Source organism: Penicillium nucicola, assembly GCF_028828085.1.
Source record: "Penicillium nucicola strain IBT 29836 chromosome Unknown utg000010l, whole genome shotgun sequence".
NCBI lineage: Eukaryota > Fungi > Ascomycota > Eurotiomycetes > Eurotiales > Aspergillaceae > Penicillium > Penicillium nucicola.
In genome coordinates, this window is record NW_026643134.1 from 1,206,209 (window position 1) to 1,233,597 (window position 27,389).

Below are 27,389 nucleotides of genomic sequence, written 5' to 3' on the forward strand. Positions count from 1 at the left end.
GATATGACGCCGATTCCCCGCAGCAGCTCGTGATAGTCTGATTTCTTTTCTTTTCTGTCCATTTCTGTGTTGTGAATAGAGTAATTCATGCACCGTTTACGAACTTGTTTTAGATCAATTGGACAGCTCCACCGAATCTCGCCTCACCTCACAGCCTCATTTCTCCCCGCATCCCCCTTTGCGTTTACAGTCCAACCAAACTCCATCCGAACAATGGCCTCCGCAATGGCAAAGCGCCTCGAAGGCAAGACAATTGTCATCACTGGTGCCTCTTCCGGTATCGGAAAGAGTACTGCTCAGGAATTCGCTCGCTCGTCACCCAAGAACCTTAAGCTCATTTTGACGGCTCGGCGCATCGACTCGCTGAAGGAGGTTGCCGCGGAGATTCAGAAGGAGGTTGGCGATGGCGTCAAAGTTCTTCCTGTTAAGCTTGATGTCAGCAACCCGGAGGAGATCAACAACTTTGTTCCCTCCTTGCCAGAGGAGTTCAAAGAGATTGACGTTCTTGTCAACAATGCGTGAGTCATAGATACCAAACGACGAATGCATCCCCTCGAGGCATTTCTAATGTGTTTTGTCTAGTGGTCTTGTCAAGGGTGTTGCCCAGGCAGGTGATATCGTCGCCGAGGATCTAAAGGTCATGTTCGACACTAACGTCACCGGCCTGATCAACATGACCCAGGCAGTCCTGCCCATCTTCAAGAAGCGCGACGAGGGAGGTCGCGGTGATATTATTAACATCGGCAGCATTGCTGGCCGTGAGCCCTACTCCGGTGGTAGCATCTACTGTGCAACCAAGGCAGCTGTTCGCTCTTTCACTGATGCGATGAGAAAAGAGCTCATTGCCACAAGAATTCGTGTCATTGAGATTGATCCTGGTCAGGTTGAGACCGTATGTCTATTGAAATACATTTCAATGCGATTGCACAGGCTAATGGTAATTACAGGAGTTTTCCGTTGTCCGATTCTATGGAGACAAGTCCAAGGCCGATGCAGTTTACAAGTAAGTCAGCTGCTTAAATGCAACAGAGAATAGTACTTACAAATGGTAGGGGAGTTGAGCCATTGACAGGTGACGATATTGCCGAGGTCGTTGTATTTGCTGCCAGTCGTCGCGAGAACGTCGTCATTGCCGATACCCTAGTCTTCCCTAGCCACCAGGTGAGCTTTGCATATCATATCAAGCTATTCCGCGAGCCCTAACTAACTTTTACCTAGGCTGCCGCTGGTGTCATGCACCGCAAGTCATGAAATGTTTCCATAAATACACTATATAGATGTTAAGTTATATGGAGGTTTCGTTAGCGTTCATCTAATCAAGTTACACGTTGCGCATTCTGCGTTGTCAATTAGAAAGCCTACAGATGGCTGAGGGCTTTCCCTTTTAAATTGAGCTTGACGCAGTACTCTTTGGTAAAACGTACTCAGATGTGAGACAGAGTATTAACAAGGCAGATAGGCGTACATTTATACCACATATTGAAACATTATATAAAACCCGCAGTTGCCTAGAGAGCAGCAACAGCAATGGCGGCAGCAACACCGCCAACAGCGGCCCAGCGAGCATTGCCGGTCATCATTGGCAAAGCCGCATTAGGCGACGAAGTTTGGGTACCAGTGGCCGTAGCACTGCCGCTCTCATTGGTAGAGGATCCAGTAGAAGTGCCAGTAGAAGTTCCAGTGGAAGCGGAAGTGGTCAGACCAGAGGCGCCAGTGGAAGAAGCAGTGGAAGCAGTAACCGAAGCACCAGTAGTAGCAGAGCTACCTGCGGTACCGGTAGCAGTGATGCTGACTGGCAAAAGAGCACCGCCAGGAATTTCGGAAAGAGGTGCACCAGTGTTCAAAGCCGAGGAAACACCGCTCTCGACCATAGATCCAGAGCAAGTCACGCTGGTGGCATCGTACTTGCAGCGCTCATCGAGGGTACTGTGATAGGAAGGGATCGTCAGCTATACTGCGCTGCATACAATATGCGATTGTGGGGAAACTGTGCGGATCTATTTGTGGGCCACTTACATTCCAGCCATGCCGTAGCTGATCTGGGCAGTCGAGGATCCCTGAATGACGGTCACACCACCGGGTGGGACACCACAGTCGTCGGAGTCTTCGCCGGCGGCGCATTGGACAAGGTAGGTGGTCATCTTGGCGCTCTATTTCGAGGGTTAGTGTCTGGTCGCGTGTTTTCGATTGGGGAGTGATTTGGAGCGTACAGATCCGATAACGCTGCCGACAAGATCTTGCTGGTCGAATCCAGGCAGGAAAAGAGTGACAGTATCAGCGGCGACGGCGGTGGCGCCGACCAGGAGAGCGAGAGAAGCGATGTGCATGGTGAAGTATATTAATTAAAGAACGTCAAGCGAGCGACAGAAGTTGGTGGGTATATAGCAAGGAAAGACGAAAATGAAGAAGATGGAGAACTTATTGAGTGGAATAGGGCCAGCGGTCCCTATTAAAAACAAAGGATGACTTCCTTGTCGGATTGGAAACTTGGCCAGCCCAGTCCAGTCGCAGTCTAAAGCAAATTTAGACATCTGCCGCAAACGGGACCTTCCTATTGGTCAATCTTTCTGATCAAGTAGACTAAAAGGCTACAGTCCAGCCATTCTGGGACTAGCCTATACACTAGCGCCGGCCATAAGCCTCAGGCTAATCCTGATTAGGCATATCATGCCCCTTGAAGGGCCAAATCTTTCGCCTCAGCCTCTTCAACCCCTAAAATTGGACTCTGTCCGGGGTTTGATTCGGTTATGTCCGGTGGGTCGATCATTCACAACTTACAAGTAAAGTGGGATCCGATTGTTGCATTCGTTGGAGAACAGCTGGACCCTGGTAATCCGCGGAATTTCCACCTGACCTATCATTTCTTCACCTAAAAATCTTGTCCTCACGGATGGTGTCTACCGGAGTGGTAAGTGCCGAAATCGGTACCATCTGATCAGTTCCAAACTTCGTGCCGGACATCCCGATTCTCAGTTCGATGCTGTTCAATCTGATCCCTTGCTGCCTTATTTACAAGATGTGGGCCTTTCTAGCTTTTTAGCCGCCAGGGTCGGAAACATAAGAACTCCCCCAGGAAATGATCTGCAATATTCTACTCTTGAACCATATCTGATTACGGAGATTCTCTGTCTCTATTGTTGCTTGCTCGTTTAGAAAAATAAATCTTTCCCTTTTGAACAGACTCGCCTACTGTCTATGGCTTTCTACTTCCTTTTGTCTTTTTCCTAGAAACTCTTATGCAAAACAAAATCGACCAGTTTATCCAGCAATATCTGTTCATACTCAGTGTTAGTAAGAGACTTTGAACTGCAATATTCATAAGCTGGACAACCATTGCGCCCAAGGCAATGTCTACATTCCTATTTAGACCCTGACTTTCCCAAGCCACGTGAAAAGTGGCTCAATTTGCACCCACAAGCCCGGAAAATAAAGCCCTCCAGGGTCCGGTCTGCATGCATACCCGATAAGCCCGCGGGGTGGTTGGCTGAACCTAATATGCCAAGCTTCAAATAGAGTAATGGTAAGCGATCAGATAGTGCCGTTCGCCCACCTGCCGTTCGGTCCCTATGCAAGATCGTGGAGGCAGGTCACCGTCGTGGCAGGCGATGCAGGTGAACAAGGTTGATTGGAAAGCTCTGTCGTGCAATATCCACGGGGTGATCTGATTTGATCCGGATCGAGGTTGCAGGTGTCTAAAGAAGGTCTGCCTCGCAATTTGGGCTCACATTTGGTATCGCGTCTTTCAGAGCTCTTGGCAAGGCTCACTTTGAGCTTGGCGTGCTTTCATATAAGAGCTACTGTTTCTTTTATCTTGAAATGTCTACATACTCATGAGTCTTGCTGGTCTTCCTCGATTGCCTTACGATATAAGCACTCTGCTCACAATACGAGACAGGCATTTGGTCTATCAAAACCATTATTTCAAGAGATTACTCCGCCGAGATGTCAGAACGGATCGACACAAACAATAAAATCTACAAGCTCGCCGCCTCCCCCTTCATCCTGGAAAGAAATGGGGATTATGATGACGCTATAAAGATGTATAAATCCGCAGTCGAAATTCTAGGAGAGGCGACAAAGACATTCAAGAAAGGAAATGTCCGCAAAGTGAACCGCAAGATGTTTGAGCGCCAAGTTCAGGTTCATCACGAGCGTCTAGCCTACTTGGAAGGTCTGAAAAAGAAAGGGAGCTATGAAGGTATAATCCTGCCTCCAACGATCTTGGATGCTATGGAAGAGGTCGAAAGAGATAGCGAGAAAAGTTGGACATTGACTCAAGTATGGAATTAAACTTAGACAATCCAAACTTCAATATGTTAATCAGTATAACCGCGACTAACTACCCTCTAGATCCGCAAAGATCTCCACGCTTTCCGTGGAGAAGGCCCCAACATAACGAATGCAGATCCCAGCACCGCTGGAATACATATTCAACCCTTCTTGAATACCGACCCATCTGCAAGGCCATTCTTCTCGTTAACACTACAACCCTCAGCACCAGGAATAACATACCGCATAACTCATTCGTCAGAACTAGTTGACCTCGGCCTCCGCTCGCACTGGTTCTTCGTCAAAGACTCAACAAACACACACGTTCTCTACGCCCTTCAATGTCTCTGGAGCAACGAAGTGCCAATTGTAGAAACAGTACTGCGGCGCGCCGGCGAGTTCCTACCCCAAATCGGCGCAACAAGTGTCCAAATTCGCAAGCAGAAGGGTGGCTCATTTCGGATGGAAACACGCACAATCCCGGATATGGGCGCTATAACTGAAATTCCAGATGGCGAAATGCAGCGGAAAGACTGGTCACCTCGCCGCTTTGAATATGGGGGTCGCAACTTCGTGTGGAAGAGTGGGGGTGTGGATGGGAAGAAGGGGGATGGAGGCATGTTTGGATCTTTTGGATTTACCTGGGAGTCTTTGTATGAGACGAAGAGAGTTTGGGCTAAGGAAGGGAGTCGGACGGGGAAGATGGAGGATGAGACTGTTGGTCCGAGGCTTTGTTGGGGGGAGAAGAAAGGGGGGAATGGGGCCGATCATAGTATTCATATGGTTGGTGGGCTGGATTTGTATTTTCGGGAGCATTTGCTCGCTGTACAATTGTCTAGGCTGGCAAGAGTCAGCTATCCGCCTGCTAAAGATACTACTGGCATTGAGATTGCTGCTGCTGGAGTTGGATGGTTGTCTATTGTTGCTTCTTTAGCTTGAGGCAGTTGAAGAGGAAGTCACACCCAGCTATGTTCGTTTGTTGGCTTTCATTGAATTTGCAAAATACTCGAAATAGTTAAGATTGCAGGAATAATGAATCAATATAAGAAAGTCCACGTCCACTTGGATATGGACTAAGTATGTTTGACATTGAATAGGAAACTTTCTCTCTGCCTCGATGCAATTCGTTCTGTGAGCTCTCGCCATTTTTTGGTATAATTAGACTCCAGCTCTCTGACACCAAACTCATCGCCTTCCTCGCCAGAAAACCGAATTTCGAATAGCCTGGAAAGCTTGTCCTCGAGCGTTGCATAGTCTGGTTTCCATTGAGGAAACCAACGCTTGTCCTCGCCAGTCTTGAGTGTTACTTTTTTCAGATGTGATGCGAGGTCTCTCTGATGACGAAAACTTTCATAAACCGACGCTGCAGTGACTTCGTCCAGTGGCGGCCTCCATTGGCTTGATCCTGGCTTAGTTCGTGGCTGGCCTTTCAAATGTAAAAGTCCAGAGGCCACATGAATGGAGATACTGCTCAAATTCGTGAATCCTTTTGCTAGAGCGGAGATAACATCCTCAGGCTGGAACCAAAAAGTTAGCTGACGCTCAGAAACATCGGTTCAATGAAATTCTTACCCAGCCGTTGTCCCAAGAAACATCAATCTCCAAGCTTTGCAACTCACCGCATTCCTGGCCTAACAACTGAATATCTTCCCCTGAATGATTCTTTCTTTCTTTATCAGGTTCTTCTATCTTATGAAGACGGAGATACTTCAGGGAGTGGTGATGAGCAACGGCAGTCATCCGTGGCAAATGACCTGTTACTTCCAGCTTTTGAAGCGTGTCAAATGATAGCAAAATCTGATTCAGCTCCAAACATTCGCCGTTAGCTGCGGCTTCCGTTCCAAAGATACTAAGCTCCTCTAGCAAAAGCGGAGATCCATTGATGGCTTCCAGAAATCCTCTGTTCTCTGTGAGATGAAGTGATCTCAAACTTTGCCACGGAAGTTTTGTCCTCCAACTGAGTATTTCGTCTACATGGACATAGTATCCACCTAGTGAAAGACTTTCCAGGGGAGGAAACCGCTCATGTTGGAGCAACTTCAATGGTACAATCAGTAATGGGGTTCGGGGCCCGGGCATGCACCCTCCATACCGGCGTTGCACCGAAATGGACAAGTTCCGAAGGTTTGGAAAGGCTAGAAAGAGCTCACGAGGGGCGATGGTCTTTGGCGATTCTCCACGTCTAGCAAAGTCCAAGTGAATGCCAATTTTTAAAGCCTGCACCGAAGACACCTGACAGTCGACTCTAGTGTATCCAGCTTCAGACAATAAATGAAGTTTGGGTGAGTTGCTGTGGTGACCAACTGCTTCAAGAAATGTATCTGTGAGCGGCATTGCTTGCTTCAAGCTACGAAGATTCCCATTAGTACAAATTAGCCATATTAGAACCTGCCAACTTACTAGATGTTTTGGATATTTGGCATTAATTTCAGCAAGCGAATAAAGTCATCCAGTCTTTTTAACTTTTCTGTTGGGTCTTGATTCTTTTTCGGGGGCTCAAGTGTCAAGTCGCGCACCCAAGCTCGGACATGAGTTTTTCTCTGGTCCATGAGATGACTATAAAGACCGAGAGGGGCAGCATCCTGATGGCCACTGTCAGAGCTGGTATCGCATATGACGCTTTCACTCCCTCTCAACTCGCGCAAAATCACTGAGCGATACAACACAGGCAGGCCCAAAGTACGGAATGACCTCGACACGGCACAGACGTTAAAAATATCATCTTGAGTGAGCAACTAGACAAGTTAGTTTCAGGGTGCTTCAAATTAATTCATATTCGTGATGAATACACACTTGTCTAAAGATGAGATACCAAACCTCGTTGCTGAGGCTTGGCAGGCTCTTTTGGTCCATTTTTGAGTTCAACCTAGAGGATAGAATGTGAACATCGAAAGTCGAAAATTTCAATTTTTCTGGGAGGAAAAAAGAGGAATGAGAAAAATGTCCACAGTGTACTTGAGAACCGTCCCCGACCGTCTCTTATATGCTGTAGGGTTAAAGGGAGGGAGGGAGCTTAGATTTATCCAGGCCCCCAAAGAGCGGAATTCTGAGGGCCGGTTATGCCTCCTCCAATCAAAACTGCTGCCTGGGGTTCAAGCATGGCTGATTGGATCGTTGTGGGGGCAAAGACGGGTTAAATAGGAGGCTGAAAGACCAAGGTAGTCAACGTGACATGGAGGAAATGGGCTGACGAGGCAGGATAAGCAATAGCTAGCGTAGTGACTCACTTATGATTTCAAGACAACTGATTGGCATAGACAGAGATTAGGTGCATGGAGAGATCAATGTGTCGCTATATCCTACGCGGCGGGGCAAGCATACACGTAGCGCTTGCCTCCTAGTTCATAAATTTGCATATTATTATGCTAGTTAAGTGAGTAATATTGCAAAAAGACTGATTATACTTTGTCTGTCCGGAGCTGTATGTGAATTATTGTGACCATTTGCACATTCACTTGAGCGCAAAGTACCTCCCTGCAAACACGTAAAATACTATCTGCGGGGATTCTCAAATTGACTTATTCTATGGGGAATACGATATTGATGGTTCTTTCGTAAACAAGGATGCATGATCGATTTTAAGGTCTACCTTGCGCTGTGACAATCCAATTTTTTCACTGTCAAATGTCAAACCAGTCTTAGGTTTCGCTATGTGAAGCTGAAAAGAGAGTCTTGAGCCCACTGGATATTATCAAACCATGTCATGAAGTCAGGGTTACCCTGTGAGTCACACTCATCGAGCCAGCTCTCGGGCAGATCAAAGTCTGAACTCAATGTAGCAGTTTCAGAGGATATAGTGGAGTGGATTTTTTCAAGCACCCAACGAATATATGTTGCACCTTGTTGTACGATCTCATAATTTCCTTGGTACGGCTGTACCTGAAACGTCAGATGAGAAACATATGAACCGAGCTTTTTAATGATAAGCGTGCGAACGTTTGCAGAAAATGGTGCTAGAGAAGGAAACGATGTTCCAGAGCTGTGATCGGAGAGTAGTTTCGACGTTAGGATGCCTGCGGCTGGAAGACCGACGTAGCATAACTGGAAAAAAGATCAGGGTTAGGAATCATGAATAATAGCTGTCGGAAAATCAGCATCTCTTACATCCCACGAAATCCCCACCGCTGATTTATCAGATCTTGACTTCACGGCAATGGTAGTGTCCACCAGCGTAGTGATAAGCTCAAGGGAGCTTTCAATGAGACCTTGAGACGCTGTCCCAACACGTTTTAATAGGATTCGGTGGAGCAAAAACTCCTGGTAGGTGAATTCTATATGTGCGAATGCGCGGCCTTCGTCTCGGGAGGAGATGTAAACACCCGCAGCAGCTTGCTCGGGAGACCACTGCATGAATAAAGGAAGATCACTTTGTATCTGTCGAGATTCTTGAATCAGTTTTCTGTTCACATGTTTAAGTTAGCTCCTGCTGTTACGATAACACGAGATTCAGAGATAGACACGAACTCGACTCTGGATGGTATATCCCTTGTATCAGGGCTTAAAGATAATTCAAGGATACTTTCTCGTAATAGACACGCCAGAAGTGCGACACGAAGTTTGGCGGCAACAGTTAGTTTGCCTTCAGTATTCCATCCGTTAGCGTCCATCTTGGGAAATGTTCTGTCTCCGTCCCTTCGGGGTCGGACCAATTCATCGTATGAGATATCAAGAGGAAGGGGGAGACTGCAGTATCTAGAGCATATGCGCGGGGGACGCCCTAGAAAAGTCACCAAGTCCTTATCTATCCCATACGCATAGGCCATGACCCGTTTTCGTAGTTCAGCTAGGAAGAATGGAATGCTTTGGTCCACATGTTCTCCTGACTGATGTAAGCCAAATCCGTAAATGACAGTGGAGATATCTCCAAGCTTTTGCCAGACTCGGTAGTCTATAGAATCTTTAGCCAGATCCTGTCTAAGTTGATGATAAACAGTAGAGATAATAATTTACCAGTGTAGCCAAACATTATAGCTAGAAGAGAAATTTGCTGGGTCGTCAGCCAGCAAAGAGCATCACTGACTGTTCCGGTGGCGTTACAAAACTGCCAGCAGGTTTCACTGACGGTGACAGCAACGCTTCTCAATTGACTTTTTTCGAGCTTCCATGGATTTCGATGTGTGAAGATTGGGTCATCGTCACGAACATGAAATAATGAGGACCCTAACAGCACAAAGAGAAGCCCAATTGTGTCCCATCTTGCCGCTGTTGAATCGAAATAGTGCGACAAATCCATTGTTGAAGTTGTTCGAACCTCCTCTGAAGTGTTGGCAAATATTTGACGCGATAACCCAAGCAAAGAGCCATGCGTATCATTATCCTGACAGCCACGCACAGAGGAATCGTACATTTGCTCAATAGATTGACACAAGGCGCGAGTAAGGGGGGACCCCATATCCAACCTGGGGCTATCTTGTCTTTTGATTCAATGATCTCCGAGAACCAACGGATTTTTTGTAAATGTGATAAGATCTGAGCTCCTAGCATTACTTGATTTGAATCGGTAGACGGACATGCAGTAGGTACTGCCGAGTCTAGTAGGCCGCCCGGTGCCTCGACAAGCAGGCTATCTTCATATTCACTGAATATGTCTTTGGGAGAGACTAAGCCGAGGACGCCCGGCTTTAAGCTTCGCTTCTCCTTGGCAGTCCATGGCTCGATTTGCTGGTCGTAGATCAAGTTCTCCTCTGTGGTTGGTGAACTCGACGGGCCCGACGCAGGCGTTCTGGAGATTGTCTGTTCGACACGGAACACAAGTTGGTTGTCTGCTCGTTGCCTCTTTGGCTTGCGCGAGATCGCCTTAGTGGCCCGGGGTTGAGTCAATGGAGCAGGATGATAAAAGCAGCGTTCGGCCCGCCCGAGGCACCGACCACAGACGGGACTTTGATGGTCGCATCGCAATTTGGACTTGCGACACGGCTCACAAGAGGAAAGTTGTCCGTTCCGACGAGGTGTTGCCATAGCTTTGAGAATATTTTATATTTTCACCAAAGAACAAAAAGTCTTGGGAATATTTGGGGGATTTCGAAGGTCAAAAGTGCTACATCGGAGTTCACTGGGGCGGAGCTCGACTTCACCTTTCCTAATGAGGGAATCTCCGTCTGGAACTCCGAGTGGATGACAGCGTTTTATATCAGAGATGATTATTTAGAGCTGATTTAGAACTGAGGAACTATATGAGCTCATCATGCGATTGAAGGGAGAAAGTCAGAGCTGGATTCTAATTTATTGCGACTTCTAGGCTGACTTTGCAGTGTACACGTGGAAACGGGGGTATGTTTTGGAGATTAACGAAGTTCACTAGAGAAGACAAGACACTGCTATGTCCCAGGAAGCTACAATAAAAAAGAAGAAAAGAGACAAATTTCCCAGCAAAAGAAGTGAGTGAATATTTGCAAAATTGTTAAATACAAATGGTCCGAAACGTGAGACTTTCTCTCATTATTTGCTCTCGGGTGACAATCACGACATTGAATCATGCTAAGTAAAGCACTCTGCGGCTCTCCCAGCTGTGACTCTCATCAATTCCCCAAATCCATTGGCATAACCAAGCTCAAGCTTTTTATACCGGTCGCCGCCTGGTCCAAATGACCATGCTAGCGCTGCTGCCGGGCGAGCATCATAACTTGGGCAAACATCCAAAAACTCTCTCAGTGGACCATCATCGATTTTGACCTGGTCGGGAACCAGATTCAGTGCATAAAATGCAACTCGAGGAATTGTGGCCTCAGGATACCGCAAGGTAACAGTAAACAGATATCCGTGTGGATTCATATATTTCTGCATATCTTCGAATTCAGCCTCACTTAGGGGCGAAGAAGCGGCGAGGCCTGTCAATCGAGTGGCGTGCTCTCTGAATAAGGCCCCCGGAACCATAAAGTAAATATTTAAAGTGCTCTTATGGTAATCAACAGACACAAACCATACCATGTTGAGGTTGAGATTCTGAAAAGTCGGCAGATGCGATCTTAGACTAAATGATATTCCTGGCACCATTAGGAGCTCAGCGACAGGTCGAGGAGTCATGAAATGTAGCCAGGTTTTCGCCAGTCCCGCATTTGCGTCGAAATCGCACCATTGTTGGTGCTCACTTCCATAAACAGCACACCATATTTCAAGAGGGACTATCATTGTATGATTGGAGTCCAGAAGATTGGCTTTTTTTGCCATGGAAATAGTGTCCGCATTTTTATCAATGAACAACCGATAATTCAGGGCATCTCTGGGCCGATCTGTTGTACGGAAAATGATGACTTCGTCGAGGAAGAAATCCTGGAAGGTATCTAAGACAATAGCAACTGAGGACTCGGAGTAAGAGGCATTGATGGCCTTTGCTGTCTTTTTGATATCGTCCAGAAACCGAGACCGGGAGTAACCAGGAGGAGCAGTTGTAACAGAAGTCACTGTGGAAGTCATCTTGCCAGTCTGAATCAAATCAGCACATACTCGATCTTCTAATCGGTGTGCGGACCATTTTCCTTTCTTATATGTTCGAGAAACTAGTAATTGTGACGTGTCACAAATGTTGAATACCCTCTTGCTGACGACCGGAACCCAGTCCTCCACCTCTAACCAATTCAAAAAAGGTGTGGTATTCATTCGAGTTATCGACAGTTAGAGTTGCCGATCAGCAGTGAAAATCCAGATTGATATACCACGGACATGCAGCACCTCAATATTGAGTTATACTGACTCTTAATAGTTTTACATTTACCATACTTGAAATGATTCGGAATGATTCAAAAAGGAGTGCAATAAACGCGAGCCATAATTTTTTGAAGTCGTGCATAGACTTGTCCAATCGTCGGCTGTGGTATCCTCGTCGCTTCACCGTCTTTTCTTGATTCAACATTTGTTACCCTACCCATTTTGAACACCAATTACTCAACATGATACCCGCTTGAGGTCTATTTCCCATGTCACACCACTGTAGCACATAGGAAAAAAGAAAGACCGAAACGATAAACAAATCTTGCGAATCAAATGACAACTTTGAAGTATTGTAACTTCGTATCACATAAGCCCTGGCCTTTGGATATTTTCCAAGGCTTAACTGGAGTCAACTTAAGGGTCTGCATGATGAGTAGTCCTGTTGAGGAATCTTCTATGTTGTTTATGACAGGGCTGAATGGCAGCTAATTGGAGATTTGGATGAGACGTCTCGGATTTGATCTCACCTGACCCCGCACAGCCTTCAAGCGATCTTTCTATCATCAAGCAAGGAGTCGACCCACCGGTGGAAGGTTTTGCAGTTGTGATTAGATCTCTATGGAACTAGCAGAAGGTCTGGTGAGCAAGCATGTCATATTCACGTCGTGAGATTCGTGCTACGGATAGATAAGAAGATTAATGTAGCTGTTTCCAAAAAAATGACGCGATGATCAAACTAATTTCTTTCGCTTGTATATCCCCATCATGTTTATCTCAGTCAATAACTCAGTGCCTCGGATTCAGTATCTCCACATGCTTCGGCATGCCGGACACGTAGGAGTTCTGGCTGTTTCTAACCATTGCTCGATACATCGGCTGTGAAAGTTGACTCCACAACGTGCCATACACCAAGCCAGCCCATCGTCTTCGTTACCATGCACATGCTCAGTTCTCTGCTCATTATATCCATGATCAGTACCGCTTTGATCACCGCTGCTGTGGTCCTCGTTGTCAATGTGCTCGCTTTCTTCATGCACGTCCACATCCTGCTGTGTACGAATTAAATCACACAAGCATATCCCACATTCTCCTTCGATGTTTCGTCGTGTTGTTCGTGATGCTTGATCCTGGGTATCATGAGATCTGGGCCTGCCGGAGTCCCGAACTACAGTTGTTGACGTTGCTATTGTCGGAGTGAAAGGAGAAACAGTCCTTGTTTGATGACTGGATTGTACTCGCGTTGATCGAGAAACAGTGCTTGTGGAACGATTTGATGATTCAGTTGTCTGCCTTGTGGTCGTTCTATCAACAAGATTCACCGGCGAAGTGCTTCTGCGCAACACGGTTCCCGAGATGTTGGAATTGACGACTGCATTTGCGTCTCTCCTCTCATTATAGGTAAGAGGGGTTGTAATGGTTGACAAGTAGTTTTGAGCAACCTCGAGACGTCTGATCTCTTTCATGGCTCGGAGTGTTTGTTGGAGTACTGCGATTTCCGCCTCTATTCTGGATTCAGCGGTCTCGGTGTCGACATCTCGCGATGACCTCCTTGTGCGTTGGGGAGATGGACTAGATGGAACCTGGGAATCTAAATATTCGGAAACCTGTCTTTTCCAACGACGGCTGAGATCTGAAGATTGATTTTGATGGAACCTGGTGCATAGGACACGAGGAGCCAAATCATCTAACAGTGCATCGATGCTGCGACCCGCTCGAAGATCTTTGGTGCCGTCGTTAAGAAGTACCCTGGCTATTCTGCGACCGTGTGCATTTGTGCGAGAGTGACAACGACGACCTTGTGAATGGGCGTAGCCAGCACACCATGGCTCTTCCTCTGGTTCGAGTTTAATAATCTCGGACAGATGGGCCAGGGTTGCATTTGGAGCATGAGAATATTGAGAAGGCATTTTGAGAATTATTTAGGGATACAGAAAGACGGCTTGAAGTTTCTGTTGAGTTTGAAACCCGATTTCTGCGTGGCTTCATAGTCACTTAAGTACACATTGTTGTCGCTGGAAGCTGTAAATAGCACGGAGCCCTGCAAGTATCCTAGCAGGTTTGAGGATACTGCTCTGCCACAGTAGAGTGGCGCAGCGCTCAGAATAGAAACCAAAAAGCACCATTAAAGGAGTGATGCCTAAGGATTTAGTATACCAATGAGGGTTACAAGGCCCAGGTGCTAGACAGGGGAGATGGCGTCTTCAAGGCTGTGTTGTGTTGGGAGTCCAAGAAAAGAGGGGTAATCAGTACCCCTGCTGGTTCTCGGCGGCTTTCGATAGGTTTTCGTTCAAGATAGATATGAAGCATGGGACTTTTGCTACCACTTGGCAAGGATTCGCTGCTAATCTCTAGTTTCGTGGATGCCGACGTATCGGGGAGCTGAACCCAAAAAAACCAAACCAAACTCGAAGGGGCAATTGACAGGTCCGCCGTTAACATTGTGAAAGTTTTCTAAGCTGTCTGACTAGGACAATTGAAAGGAATACCCTCAACTCTCTTTTTCCGACCTTATAGCACAAAATGACGTACATATTGTCCTTGGATGGTCCCCGTCTCGTAGGTTCTAGCCTATCTTGTATTCATTGACCACTTTGAGGACAAAACAGGGCGCGAAGCTACTCAGGGATTAATATGGAGTCTCGTTGACCGATTGTTGTTCTCTTCGAAATAAAAGCAAGATTTGGAGACAAGGTCCTGTCGAGGTACCGAGGCTGCGCTAGTATCAACCCGGATCTATATTTGCTTCGCGAGCTTTTGCTTCGACAATTTGTCTCCGCCGCTTCTAGAGAAGCGGACAGCCTCCGATGAGGATTGATTGACTTTAAATGACAAGTCGACCAAGAACCTATAAAGCTCATGGGTTCATCGCCATCATGGAGAAGAACAAGAAGAAATCCTGACATTGGATTTGTCTGTGTTCTATCCGTTCTTATTTTCTTTCTAGCCCTGGCGTCTGCTACAGGATTCCAATGTTCCTGATTTCGTGGTCGCCCAGTTCGCTTTCGTGGCGGAAGCATGCGTTCCTGACTCTCCTTCATGTCTCTCTACTGACGCCTTTCCTTTTCCGTTTGTCCATCTGCCGCCATCTCAGTGCCCGTTCGGCTCCCTGTCAGTCCTGGGTGTCAAGGCAGATCCAATGCGTGTCGTACTCGGAAACTACGTTCAAAGTCGCCTCTTAACCTTCTCTTTCCGCTATTTCGATCCCGAAGTATAAATTGGCACTATCGATCGTGTCAGATTACAGTTGAATACGCGACACTAGTTGACTAGCAAATCGATGAATTAAGAAAAGTATAGAAATTTTGGCAGACAAGAAGCACCAAGCTGTAATTGGAATTACACATTGCGCGGTTGCTAAAGCATCTATTAGGCTCTCAAGGTCCAGTTACAAGACAGCGACACATTCAATCTCCACATCAGTATTCAGCGGCAATGTTTTCACGGCCACACACCTAACAGCTGCTGTCAGTATTGTTATTGTAGCAGTGTTTGGTTAAGGGTTTCAACATACGTCCGTGAAGGCTTGATATCACCCCAATAAAGTGTGTAGACCGAATTCATCTCCGCGAAATCATCCATGTTAGACAGGAAAACATTAACCTTGACGACCTTTGTTATGTCTGACCCAGCGGCCTCCAGAATATGCGATATATTCTTTATGCATTGATGCTAGTACCAAGAGACTGTCAGTCTTATCCAGTTTAAAAGGGAACATAAACTAACGGTATGCACTTTGATATCTCCGTTCACGATTTCGCCTGTTTTCGCGTCCATGGGCACACACCCAGAGCTGTAGACAAAGCCGTTGGCAACAATGGCCTGCGAATAAATCCCGGGGAGAGGAGGTGGCGCATTATCGGTTAGAATCGCAGTTTTTGAGGGCATATTGAAGGTGTATTTTCAATTTTTGTGCACTTATCATATGCCTTGCTGTCCAGAGACTTTATGCTTATATACTACCATCAAGCACTGTAAGCAATCTCAGATCTTCTTCCTTGACGAGCATTAATTCTTCTGTGTCAAGTCTACCCACGTATGTGTTAGGTTCCACACTTTGGACTGTCGGACTAGTTTCATCCCACTCAAGTCGTGGGGCACCGCGGTGGGATGATTACGGATATGGTGCAATCAATCATTGCTGGTCTGATCGTGATTTTGCATGATCTTGCAAGGATACAGCATTAATTTCTCGCGATGAATGGCGGCGTGCTGCAGGAGAGAAGGAGAGGATGACGGTGGCACTTTCCATAAACTTCTTTGGGACCTCGAGTTTGAGGGTTTGAAACGAATAATTCAGTCCTTCATAGCCACGAATTTCTGATTATCGCGCAAGTCATGCGAGAATATCTGAGAAATAAAAACAATTAACATGCAGAAGTAAATTTTCTTGTTATTGTGTTGAAATTACTATCTGCTGATGTTCGTCCCAGATAGACGCGCGGAATATATCGTTCTCTCTAGGTCTATTTCCATGTGCCAGGTTTCCCAAGCCAGTGTTATTGTAAATTTAACTGTAGTAACATCTTACACTTGTAGAAGTGGTAGTATTAACTCAACGCAAAGTATCATTTCTGTTGCAACTAGCCTGCGAATTCATATTTCGGATACCCCCGAGCATCGCGAGGATGATATTTGAACATATGCCCACCCTCATCATTAGGCTCTGGATTGGCAGACCGATCTTTCCCACTGGCCATGAAGATAATATCGTGATTTACTCCTCCCCACGTGGTGCAGGCCGGGTTCTTGGCCGTCACCACGATATCTTTCAGGTGCTTGCCTTCCGGACTAAAAACCATAATTCGGTGGGATGCGAAGACCGCAATCCAGAGATTTCCCTCGGAACTATCAAAAGTCAACATCCGAATTACGCTGAAGTTGGCTTGAAAGAAAAGAAATAAATTGGGATTCTTACTCAACCACCATTCCATCTGGCTCCCCGTACGACGAGCGTCTATCGACAAGAAGCCGTTTGTTTGAGATATTGCCAGTTTCTAGGTCAAAGTCGAAGGCGAAGACCATCATCGCAACCGAGTCATTGAAGTACACTGCCACTGTCAGCTAAGAATTCCGCTATTCTCTCCTACCACCAACCTTGGAAAGTAGAAAAAAGCAAGGCACTTACTAATGGTATTGTCTGGACTCCATGCAAGCCCATTCCCGCAAACCACTCCCTCAGGAATCATCAGATGCAAGCTACCGTCCGGATCATACCTCCACAGCCGGCCTTTCGGAGTTCCATAGCTACCGGGAAGTTGGTTAGGTCCGAATGCCATCGCCCGCTTATCAATCTCAGCCAGCCAAAACCGGCCCTTTGCATCGATGCCGCCGTCATTGAAGCGGAGCTCATCCCGTTGATCAGTGGGGATAATTTCTTTCACGACCTCTATTTTCCCCGTCGCCTCGTCCAAGAAACATACACCCTGGTAGTAGGCGGCAATGTAACTGCCGGGTCGGTTTTTGCGGAAGAATGCGACTGTCACGCTGTCTTCAAGGGGAAGGACACGCGCGTCTCCAACGGCATCGCCAGTATGAGGGTCTACCTTGAGGATTTGAAGCTCTGCAGGCTCAGAGAGGCAGTCTACCCAATGCAGAGTTGAATCGCTGGCTCGATAGATTGGGCCTTCGCCAAGGACCATGGGCTTGGGGCAGTAATACCAGGGCTTTCCGCCATCGATCGATTCAAGTGGCCCGTCCATTTTGTCTATCTTGATTTTAGAAACGCAAAAGAATTCCGGACGTGGCTTATCTAGTGATATTTTGTATTTCAGCTTCCCCCCTGTGGTTACCGGGCGAAGGCCTTTGGGTCGTCAATATGCCACATATCCCACGCCTCGTATGGGATTGTGAGAGACCCACGAATTATTCGTGCAACTCGCAGATACGACCCCCCACTTATCTCGGCAAAATCCATCAAATCAGTCAAGAATTGAATTGATTACAAGGGGGTAAATGGCTACCCCGCGGGCTTTAGGGGCCAATGTTAATCAATTGCCGGCGCCACATCCTATAGATACCACGGCAAGAAAAGAACCCCTCATCTGAAGAGAAGCTTAAGCTGCTTTCCGAATTCCCATTCAAACATAATTACACATCGCCATGTCAAAAATATTTTTTATCACGGGGGCGGGAAGTGGCATCGGACGAGTGTTAGCACGCGAGCTCCTCCTGAAGGATTACCGGGTATTCTTGACCGATTACAATAATGATTTCCTCCAAGATACTTGCACGGCGCATCTTCCTTCCGTCATTCCCAGCGACAAGCACAAGAATTTTCAATGGGCACAGATGAACGTTTGCGATATCGCGCAAGTCAGCGAGGCAATTGCACTGTGCGTTCAGGCCTTTGGTGGCATCGATGTCCTAGTCAATAGTCTGCCTTCCATTTTCATATCCTCTATCAATCACAATCTTGAACCTGAATATTGAGGAGCATTTACTAACCAGTGCTGGGTGTTCTTGGATACAGATGCAGGGATCAATGTATGCACGCATTTGAGTTTCTCTTGAAATCCCTATCTTTAAAAATCAACATTTGCAGAATGCTAAAATAATACAGAGCCAGTATATGCGCGCAGGGATCAAAATGGATCAAGTTCCCACGTCCGATTTCGAAAAGATCCTCTCGGTCAACCTAGTCGGCACTTATCGCGTCTCTCAGAATGCTATCCCACATCTCGAAAGGTCCCCAGGTGGTGGTGTCATAATCAACATGTCCAGCTGTCGATCAACGCAACAGAGCAAGCACGGCGAAGCCTATGCAGCCTCCAAGGCCGGAATTGAAGGGCTCAGCATGGCAATGGCCGTGAGCTTAGGACCGAAGGTTCGAGTGCATGTGGTGAGTCCCGGCATGGTGGACGTGCGGTGCGAGCGGAACGAGAATCTGTTACCAGATCTGCAAACAATTCGAGGGGACCTGGATCGAGATTTTCAGAGTGAGTATGCGCCGGCTTGGGGTTCGGGGAAAAGTGATGCTTTGAGTGAGGCGCATCCCGTGAAAAGAATTGGGAGGGGAGAGGATATTGCGCGGTACGTGATATTCTCACTTCTAATCGGGCAGAATGTAGATAGTGTGTGAGCTGACTTCCTGGCCTTGTTCGTAGCTGGGTGGAATTTCTGGCTGTTTTGGAAGGTGGATTTACAACTGGGGGAGTACGTATCCAGATATTTTTTCATGAACGATGAATTCGTTGTACTGACTAAATACAGACCTACTTGGTGGACGGAGGATATTCGAAAGTTCTTTCATATCCTAGCTAGTGGTAAGAAGAGGATAATATATCATAGAATCTGACCGTGTCTACTTCAGTTATGGGAGGCTAGCAACTGCTTGTAGTGACGAACATTAGCAATGTTACTTTTGCATCCTATTTTGGCCCCAATCTCGACATTACCTTACGTGGAGGAGAGTGGGGGGCAAGTGGGATGCGTAGTTACAAGTATATAAAGATCCTCAGTTTCCAACACCCTCTCCCCATCCGATCAAGTAAAATCTAATCACTGGCGAAATTTCTTACACATCATGCCAGAAGTCAAAGTCATCCTGCTGGGCACAAGCCATCCACACATCTTCCACCGCTATAAATATCTCCAGCAAGCCACTAATATCACCCTCCTTGGCTACTACGACATCGACGTGGAGGTCGCAGAACGCATGCAAGAACACGCAGGATGCTCACGGTACAGCAACCTAGACATGCTTCTGGCGCTTCCGTACGATGTAGCCTTGATTCACGGCCGCGATTGCGACAATACAAACTACATCCGGCTGGCTCTGGACAGCGGAGCAAGGGGAATATTCCTCGAAAAGCCTGGCGTCGCCCAGCCGTCGGAATTCTACCCGCTCGCGGCAGAGATTCGCCAACGTGGAAGCACAGTCATCTTCGAAGTTGGCTGGGAGCTACATTACCTTGAAACTGTGACATTTGCACGACGCATTATCCAGGAATCGCTGCTAGGGACGATCACCATGGCTCGGTTCCACGGTGGATGTCCGGGGGGCGCGGGAGCTGAACCGTGGCAATCGGATCCACGGAATCTCGGTGGCTTCTTCTATAGTCTTGGGGGACACGTCGTGGAAATTGTGGTTGATCTTTTCGGTTTGCCAACGCAAGTCGTGAGTTCAATTAGAAAGCTGCCTGCACAGCCACCGCACCGGGGCTTCTCGTGGGTGCCGGGCCTATTCGACCAGCGGGAATTGAATCCGTGCCATGCCATTGGGACGCTGGTGCATGAGGACATTGCATCGGCGATTCTGGAATATGAGAATTTCAATGTACATTTAGATTTCACAGCATGGGAGGGGAGTCGGTATTTGAAAGATTGGACTGTGGAGATCTACGGCGTAAAAGGGTCTTTACGATTGAATGTTGACGGTCCAACGAGTTGTCTGCTACTGAAGGAGAAGCAGGAAGGCTGGGAATCAGGTAGAAATGATCTTTTCTCCGAAGGAGAAGTGAGTTTGGCGGCTGCATTTGAGAAGCAGATGAATTGCTTCTTTCGAAGAGTTGAGGGTGTCCAAATGGACGGGGAAGGTTGCGATGAGGCCATGGCGCTGAAGTTGCTACAGCTCTACAATGCTTTGTATGAGTCTGCTCGGAGTCGACAGTGGGTATCAATGGAGGGATGATATAACTATAACTTTGTGCTGAATAACACATTACACATTAATCTACCTCGGTATTGTGAGCCTTAGTATGGTTCCCTCGCATTTCCTTTCCTTTCATCTCTCAGCGTGGCAGATGTGATGCTTACAAGCAAATTGAGAGGAGACTTTACCTCTGAAGCAAGCTTTGATTCTCTTATCTCTACAATCTGTCTACTCTCGAACATTTGTCTTGTATATTGGGTGGGATCTCGTTTTATCGGTGCCTTTTGCCAAGAGAGCACTTGTGGTACATTAGGGAGCACATTGATTGGATGGCCTTGTGGCTAAAAATCCCTGCAAAGCATAGACATCGCTTAGAAGCTTGAGAACTTTGAACTAATCAGACTTATCTATTTATCCCTGTTCTAGCCGAGATAGTGGCGTAAAAAGAGGGGGAACCTCCTGCACTCCGCGTAACTTAGTGAGCTGCATCCTAATGAACGGTCAAACCTCAGATCACGCATGTTCCAGATACGAGGCAACATACCCCATGGATAGTCCACGGACGCGAACCCGGCGATCCTTCAGTTGCAAGGAGCCAGGGTGTGGGCGGTCGTTTCTCCGCCAGGAGCATCTGCAACGGCACCGTCTCAATCGTAAGGAAAATCAGTATCTCAAAACTTATCCATAGCACTCATCTGGTGTAGACCAACCCGCAGAGATCTTCTCTTGCGACATTTGTCCGAAGTCATTTGTCCGACAGGATTTATATCGTCGACATAAATCGCGCCATGCGAAGGGCATGTTTTTTCGAAACACCGGGGGTGTCGTTTGTCCGATGCCTGCCGTCTCTTCCTCATCAGACGCGGCTCATTTCCCTCATTCGCACGTAATGCAGGTACAGAGTTCTTGTGGAGGCCTGCCTGAAGACACTCTCGCTCCAGAAAAGAGCGGCGTGTCATCCCAAAATAAAGACAATGAACTGAATTCCTCCTTCTGGTCCGGGTGTGCTTTGGAGGTGCCCAGTGTTCAAGATGGTCTCGATTGGTTCTTTGGCGAACCTCTGCAGGGCATCAGTGAGCTGGTTGATTCTTCAATGCCAGCACAATTTGACCCCGATCTATCTTTTCCTCTCCAACCTCTTGCGCAATGTAACTCAGACACCCGAGGCATAATGCACTGTGCAGAAGAAGCGGAGAATATCAATCTACTCCTGGATGCCAACACAGACCAAGAGAGCGACTGGAATATTGCCCTGTCTGGTATCCAGGTCTCTCTCAGCCAGCTCGATATACAAGTCTTGCAGTCACCGTTCTTTGAGGTTGGAAACCTGAAGATGTTTTACGATCTTTACTTCCAGCACTACCATCCACAATTCCCCATTATTCACCAGGCGACGCTCTCAGTGAGGACCTGTCATCCGCTCCTGCTAATTGCGATTCTGGATCTAGGCTCGACATTGGTGACAGATGAGACGCTCTTTGATCTTGGACAGCAAGTACATCAATCTCTGCGACTGGTCATTCTCAATGTATGCTTCTAATCTCTGCTCTCCTCTGCTTATTCTATTTTGAACTAAGGCTGGCCTTAATAGAGTGGAATCTTTGAGTGCCCCATTGCTCTTTGGTGTCTTCAAGCCCTGCTTCTGGTCCAGGCTTATGGAAAAATGATATCTTCACGGAAGAATTATGAGATGGCCCATATCTTCCACGGGACTATTCTTACGGTATATTATTCCTCTGTGCCCCCATCCATGCAGCTGAGTTAATCAATGCTCGATGTTGAAAAGATGATGAAAAGAGGAAGCGTCTACCTCACAGCTTCCACTTCACAACCGCCAGAGCCAAATGAGTCTCCTCAATTAAGCTGGCACCGCTGGATCAATGAAGAATGTTGGCGTCGAACCGCTTGTTTCGCATTTGTGATGGATGCCCAGCATGCCTGTGTATTCGGGCACTCTCCCGTCCTCTCAGTGGTTGACATGCGAATCACACTTCCCTGTCTTGAATCTCTATGGGTTTGTAGCTCGGCGGAAACATGGCAAGAACTGAATCGAGTTGAAAAGCCTGCTTCACTTTTCTTGCCAACCCTCAAATCCCTACTCCGAGAGAATGTACTTCCACCGCACTGTAGCGAATATGCGCGGTTCGTGCTCTTGCACGGGCTGATGAGCTTGCAGACACATCTTCAGGCCGGTTCGCGGTTCACACTCGGAATCGATATGGAGAGACTAGATTCCCATGCCAACACCCGTCACCCCAGCAGTAGTAGCAGTAGCAGCACTCCCGTCTGGGCAAACACAATCGATACAGCCTTCAACACCTGGTCCACTTTTCTCTTCTCTCTCCAGCCATCGCTATGTCTCGAAGCGGCCCGTCCGATTTATCGCATTGCCCAAATTACCCTGCATGTCAGTGTCATCGATATCCACACCCTAGCCATGGACCCAGCTTTCCAGTCTGGTCCTTCCCTTCCCCATGGGGATCTTGCGCTCTCTCTCGCCAACACCAATGTCAACAATATGACAGCGAGTAAGGCCCTTACACGCCTACAACGCTGGGTCCACACCGAGTCCGCCCGCAGCGCCTGCCGCTATGCGCTCCTCTTGATCCAGGAAACCATGTTTAACGGCAAGCACTATTTAGCTCGTGAGGACAATGTTGCTCCCAGGCCGTGGTGCTTGTACATCGCCGTGTTGACGCTCTGGGTCTACGGTGTGCTCACCGAGGGCCCAGCTCCTGCCTCGGATGGGGATACCGTAAACTCGGCCGAGGAATACATGATTCGAATGACTCGCGCAATGCAGGAGGCCAACTCAGCAAAACCAATTATCCGTGGTGCGAACCGGATTGTTGGCCTGATTCGCGCTGTGAGGGATGCGTTGGTATGGTGTCGGTGGGAGTTATTACAAGAGGCTCATCTAGTGCTAAGGCGGCTTGGTGGTGAGATTGTGCTTGATGCTGGGGGTGATAGGAAGACTCTTATTTGAACAATGACTAGAGCTTGTGAGATTGCAGCCTTGGAAGTCCAATTTGAGCATATTTGATTGAAACCTTCGATGTGTAAAACCCTGCATGAGAACCGATGCGCAGTTCGTACAGGAGAACGAAGAAGGACAGAAAATCTTAGCTACCGGAGACGTGAGCTTCATCTCACCCCTTAGCAAGATATTGTGCTGTCTGCCATTGAAATAACCTGCTTCACATGGAGGCAGCCCCCAGGGGCAATTGAAAAGGGCTCAACGACCTTTCCCCTTTCCACACAAACAAAATTAATATCTTCTTTTACTGCCGTATCTGCCGTATATTCATCCACATGAGGCGCCCACAGAACTGTCTCAGACGCGTTGTCAGCTTCTAGATATATCTATGCGCTGCCGGTGGAAGGCCCAGGTGAAACATGATGATTCCACTCACCAAGATCGGGCAAGTTGTACGCCGTAATACTGAATTGGGGGATTAAACCTTTCACCTTGTTCTTCACAAGCACATTCACAGTATCAATCTGCTTTAGTGTCCAGACCTGGTCTATAAATCCCGGAATGTTGAAGGAAACCGCATTATCAGTGTAGACGGGTCTAGCAGAATTCGAGTCAAGCATAATCCTAGCGTCATTCAAACCATATATATTCATCGAGCCCGGGTTCTAATGGATGCAGCGGGCATTAGTGAGCACTGCCTTTACTCTTTCATAGGGAGATATTGATGGCCAAACATTGATAGCTTACCGAGACTGACAAATAATTGTGAAACAGTATTTTCGCACGCATATCATTGTGGAAGTCTTCTCTTGTATTTTGATTTCGGACACAGAGATCTAGGGATAACTCGTCTTCTTTGAGCATTATTCTGATCAAATCAGCTTCTATTCAAGCATAAAGTATCATCTTCTCACATACCTGTACAGTATATCCCAGTCTCCTGACTCTTTTAGCCAGGAACCTCCTAGATCAGCAGGTACATTGAGAGGGGAAAGTCTAAGTAATGCCTGAGGAAGACCGTCTTGATAGATTTTAGCTTTTTGCTCTTCAGTATTCAGCAAGTCGTAGTAGCTTTTGGTGTCATCTGGTGTGATCAGGTCCCAAACACAGTCTTTTGCGAAGCCGTGATGAGGAACACTCTCCATGTGTCGAATCATATCCTGTTGATCACCAATTGCCATAATTCTACTGTCTTCGACATTTCCAAATGTCGGGAAAATCACGGGAATCCCCCCGTATAACCTATTGCCATCACTAGCAGCCTGCGACCGATCCGAATCTAGCCAGAGAACTTCATTGTTGCTCGCAGTCTTAAGTGAAAGAACAGTAGCACCAAGCCTGTAAGGTAATCCAAAATTAACACCAGGAATGAAATTAGGGTCCTTAATTCAGCTAACCTTGAAATAGTGGCACTCGAACCACACGGATGCTCGAGATAAATTGTGTCTCTAGCGTCCTCCTTTCTGTTCATTATGCGGTGAAAGCTTATGGTTGCAATATTGGGTGCCTATCTCCGGACAGACAGCCGACAATGATCAATTTGGCGAGAAGAAGAAAGAGGAACTTAACTGAGCTACAGAAGGAATACGTACTACACTCAAGCTAGAAGGGACTAACTCACTTCCCCGCTTCTCATCACTTTTCTGTGCATTCAATTGATCAAAGGAGCCAGCACTAGCGAGTACAACACCACGTCAGGAGATGTATCCCACGGAACTGTCACCGGGTCTTGGCCATGTCTCTAAACTCGTAAGGCAGAATTCCCTATCGCAAAGTATACAACGCATGATTATACGCATCCCATATAGCCAAAGTCTAATAGCTCAGTTTGGCTGCTAGATGGACCTCGGATGCACCTAAGCCTAGAAAGATAAGCTATCAGACACTCGACCCGCTCCCCCAACCCCATCCCGTTTTTTACGCGGGATCTACTAAGGAACCTTATCTCGCTTCGAGAGCTCAATGCCGGATATAAGGGACTCCAGATCTCCGCATTTTCGTTGGCAGCACTATCTCTCCACCAAACATTTCCAAGCAGCTCCACTTTGATTCCAAAATGGTTCGCGAAGCTGGAAAAGACAAAGAATTGTCTCCATCTATCGAGGAGGATCCCGTCATGGGCGAAACCGAAATAATATCGCAGAAGATTTGCTTCAGTCGCTACAACTCTCCATTTTGGCAGATTGTGGTTGTCAGCTTTGTTGCATTTGGGTGAGTATCCCGTCCCACATACGTATGAGAAATCATGTCAAAACTGACGCGGATATAAGATGTCCTGGAATGTACAATGCGCTCTCAGGAATTGGGGGAGGTGGCCAGTTAGATACAACGACCCAAGCGAAAGGCCATATTGCCCTGGCATCTGTTAGCGCAGCTGGAAACATCTTCGTCGCGCCCATCGTGAACAATATTCTAGGACCGAAATGGACAATCTTCATTGGAGGCCTGCCTTACGTTCTTTATGCGGGATCTTTATTGGCCTACACTCATACCGGCAGCCAGGGTTTTGTGATCGGTGCCAGTGGAATTCTAGGGATTGGGGCTTCACTGCTCTGGATCGCCCAGGGATCGATTATGACCGGCTACCCACTGCCACAGCAGCAGGGAAGAATGATTGGCATTTTTTGGATTATTTTCAAGTAAGTTTTGAGACCATTTTTTGAGAGGACTCTATTAGAAGAACATCCCTCTAATACAAGGTTACAGTCTAGGTGGCTTTATTGGTTCAATGATTTCGTTCGGCTTGAACTTCAACTCTAAGTCTGGAACGGTGTCCGATTCCACATACATCGCATTTATGTGCATCATGGCTGCCGGTTGTTGCTGTGGTCTTGCTCTGCTTAAGCCATACAATGTGATTAGAGAGGATCACTCGCGCGCCGCTGTGGCCAAAAAGCCCAGCGTTAAGGGTGAATTTGTTGGCTTATTGAAAGTCTTGAAAGATTGGAGAGTGATATCGCTTATTCCCTTCTGGATGGCAGCAAACTGTGAGTTCCAAAACCTATTTTTCATGTTTTGCTTGATGCCTTTCTCACACAATCCAGATGCCTACAACTACCAGCAAAATACCTTCAATGCTAAACTCTTCAACATCCGGACCCGCAGTTTCAACGGGGGCATGTACTGGCTTGCACAGATGGTCTCAAGTTACATTTTCGGCCTGTTCTTGGACAACAAATACATGAACCGCCGTCAACGTGGTATCTGGGGGTTCGTGATCACCGCTGTTATCTCTATGGCTGTCTGGGCTGGAGGATTAGGAGCGCAGCTCAAACGTGCTCCTAATAGCGATTATTACGCCCTGAGGGAGATGGATCTACTTGACTCAGGAGCAAAATACGCTGGCCCGTTCCTTTTATACTTCTTCTACGGAAGTTTTGACGCCATTTGGCAAACTTTAGTTTATTGGACCATTGGCTACCTGTCGCATGAATCACCTGAGCAGGCCGCACGGTACGTGGGGGCTTTCAAATGTGCGGAAGCGGTGGGCAGTGCTATCGCGTCCAAAGTGAACTCGACCAACACAAATTACAACATAGAGTTCGCCATCGACTGGGCCTTTGTTGTCTTCGCACTTGTGTGGGTGATTCCGTTCGCGTGGTCGATTCAAGATGTTCCGCCACACGCAGGGCAAGAAACCGCCTATGTGAAGGATGATACTAGTGGAGATCAGGCAATCTGAGAACCTGCTGGATCTTCAAGAAATTATCTTTGCTGGTCCTTTACAATTAATTTGAATCTCCGATATGGACCCTGATATAAGTCAATTCCGGTACTATACCAAGTCTTAGTCAACCACCATTGATTTAAGTTAAGTTTTTATGAAGTTATGTGACTCTTTCAAGCTTACGAATCAAATTAAATAAAGAGAAACAACTTTGCGTAAAATAATATTGAAGAAGGCGA

General features: G+C 47.1%; 14 protein-coding genes across 14 annotated transcripts; 6 read left to right on the forward strand and 8 right to left on the reverse strand.

Moving 5' to 3' along the window:
- Positions 1-87: 87 nt before the first annotated feature.
- N7511_009006 (SDR family oxidoreductase) lies at positions 88-1,251 on the forward strand (the record flags this gene model as incomplete). The annotated part of the gene is made up of 5 exons (XM_057131383.1): positions 88-518; positions 583-892; positions 948-1,003; positions 1,053-1,161; positions 1,219-1,251. 5 exons carry the CDS (start codon positions 88-90, stop codon positions 1,249-1,251), a joined length of 939 nt encoding a protein of 312 aa, XP_056979371.1.
- Positions 1,252-1,508: 257 nt separating this feature from the next.
- On the reverse strand, positions 1,509-2,327 carry N7511_009007 (uncharacterized protein; the record flags this gene model as incomplete). The annotated part of the gene is made up of 3 exons (XM_057131384.1): positions 1,509-1,926; positions 2,017-2,150; positions 2,211-2,327. 3 exons carry the CDS (start codon positions 2,325-2,327, stop codon positions 1,509-1,511), a joined length of 669 nt encoding a protein of 222 aa, XP_056979372.1.
- A 1,615-nt stretch (positions 2,328-3,942) lies between these two features.
- N7511_009008 (uncharacterized protein) lies at positions 3,943-5,208 on the forward strand (the record flags this gene model as incomplete). Its single annotated transcript, XM_057131385.1, has 2 exons — positions 3,943-4,278; positions 4,351-5,208. The coding sequence occupies 2 exons, from the start codon at positions 3,943-3,945 to the stop codon at positions 5,206-5,208; spliced, it is 1,194 nt and encodes a 397-aa protein (XP_056979373.1).
- A 134-nt stretch (positions 5,209-5,342) lies between these two features.
- Positions 5,343-7,122, reverse strand: N7511_009009 (uncharacterized protein; the record flags this gene model as incomplete). Its single annotated transcript, XM_057131386.1, has 4 exons — positions 5,343-5,786; positions 5,842-6,616; positions 6,670-7,004; positions 7,063-7,122. 4 exons carry the CDS (start codon positions 7,120-7,122, stop codon positions 5,343-5,345), a joined length of 1,614 nt encoding a protein of 537 aa, XP_056979374.1.
- Positions 7,123-7,917: 795 nt separating this feature from the next.
- On the reverse strand, positions 7,918-9,616 carry N7511_009010 (fungal specific transcription factor domain-containing protein; the record flags this gene model as incomplete). The annotated part of the gene is made up of 5 exons (XM_057131387.1): positions 7,918-8,310; positions 8,374-8,668; positions 8,734-8,952; positions 9,022-9,157; positions 9,220-9,616. The coding sequence occupies 5 exons, from the start codon at positions 9,614-9,616 to the stop codon at positions 7,918-7,920; spliced, it is 1,440 nt and encodes a 479-aa protein (XP_056979375.1).
- A 1,130-nt stretch (positions 9,617-10,746) lies between these two features.
- On the reverse strand, positions 10,747-11,682 carry N7511_009011 (secondary metabolism biosynthetic enzyme; the record flags this gene model as incomplete). The annotated part of the gene is made up of 1 exon (XM_057131388.1): positions 10,747-11,682. One exon carries the CDS (start codon positions 11,680-11,682, stop codon positions 10,747-10,749), a length of 936 nt encoding a protein of 311 aa, XP_056979376.1.
- A 1,034-nt stretch (positions 11,683-12,716) lies between these two features.
- On the reverse strand, positions 12,717-13,823 carry N7511_009012 (uncharacterized protein; the record flags this gene model as incomplete). Its single annotated transcript, XM_057131389.1, has 1 exon — positions 12,717-13,823. One exon carries the CDS (start codon positions 13,821-13,823, stop codon positions 12,717-12,719), a length of 1,107 nt encoding a protein of 368 aa, XP_056979377.1.
- A 1,478-nt stretch (positions 13,824-15,301) lies between these two features.
- Positions 15,302-15,801, reverse strand: N7511_009013 (uncharacterized protein; the record flags this gene model as incomplete). The annotated part of the gene is made up of 3 exons (XM_057131390.1): positions 15,302-15,368; positions 15,428-15,585; positions 15,640-15,801. 3 exons carry the CDS (start codon positions 15,799-15,801, stop codon positions 15,302-15,304), a joined length of 387 nt encoding a protein of 128 aa, XP_056979378.1.
- Positions 15,802-16,496: 695 nt separating this feature from the next.
- N7511_009014 (SMP-30/gluconolactonase/LRE family protein) lies at positions 16,497-17,615 on the reverse strand (the record flags this gene model as incomplete). The annotated part of the gene is made up of 3 exons (XM_057131391.1): positions 16,497-16,761; positions 16,832-16,964; positions 17,042-17,615. The coding sequence occupies 3 exons, from the start codon at positions 17,613-17,615 to the stop codon at positions 16,497-16,499; spliced, it is 972 nt and encodes a 323-aa protein (XP_056979379.1).
- A 400-nt stretch (positions 17,616-18,015) lies between these two features.
- Positions 18,016-19,176, forward strand: N7511_009015 (SDR family NAD(P)-dependent oxidoreductase; the record flags this gene model as incomplete). The annotated part of the gene is made up of 4 exons (XM_057131392.1): positions 18,016-18,276; positions 18,476-18,945; positions 19,020-19,068; positions 19,126-19,176. The coding sequence occupies 4 exons, from the start codon at positions 18,016-18,018 to the stop codon at positions 19,174-19,176; spliced, it is 831 nt and encodes a 276-aa protein (XP_056979380.1).
- Positions 19,177-19,438: 262 nt separating this feature from the next.
- N7511_009016 (Gfo/Idh/MocA family protein) lies at positions 19,439-20,545 on the forward strand (the record flags this gene model as incomplete). The annotated part of the gene is made up of 1 exon (XM_057131393.1): positions 19,439-20,545. One exon carries the CDS (start codon positions 19,439-19,441, stop codon positions 20,543-20,545), a length of 1,107 nt encoding a protein of 368 aa, XP_056979381.1.
- Positions 20,546-21,395: 850 nt separating this feature from the next.
- N7511_009017 (uncharacterized protein) lies at positions 21,396-23,492 on the forward strand (the record flags this gene model as incomplete). Its single annotated transcript, XM_057131394.1, has 3 exons — positions 21,396-22,034; positions 22,098-22,229; positions 22,293-23,492. 3 exons carry the CDS (start codon positions 21,396-21,398, stop codon positions 23,490-23,492), a joined length of 1,971 nt encoding a protein of 656 aa, XP_056979382.1.
- A 377-nt stretch (positions 23,493-23,869) lies between these two features.
- Positions 23,870-24,954, reverse strand: N7511_009018 (uncharacterized protein; the record flags this gene model as incomplete). Its single annotated transcript, XM_057131395.1, has 4 exons — positions 23,870-24,148; positions 24,231-24,351; positions 24,402-24,821; positions 24,881-24,954. 4 exons carry the CDS (start codon positions 24,952-24,954, stop codon positions 23,870-23,872), a joined length of 894 nt encoding a protein of 297 aa, XP_056979383.1.
- Positions 24,955-25,539: 585 nt separating this feature from the next.
- N7511_009019 (uncharacterized protein) lies at positions 25,540-27,165 on the forward strand (the record flags this gene model as incomplete). The annotated part of the gene is made up of 4 exons (XM_057131396.1): positions 25,540-25,694; positions 25,754-26,122; positions 26,190-26,470; positions 26,528-27,165. The coding sequence occupies 4 exons, from the start codon at positions 25,540-25,542 to the stop codon at positions 27,163-27,165; spliced, it is 1,443 nt and encodes a 480-aa protein (XP_056979384.1).
- Between the last annotated feature and the right edge of the window lie 224 nt (positions 27,166-27,389).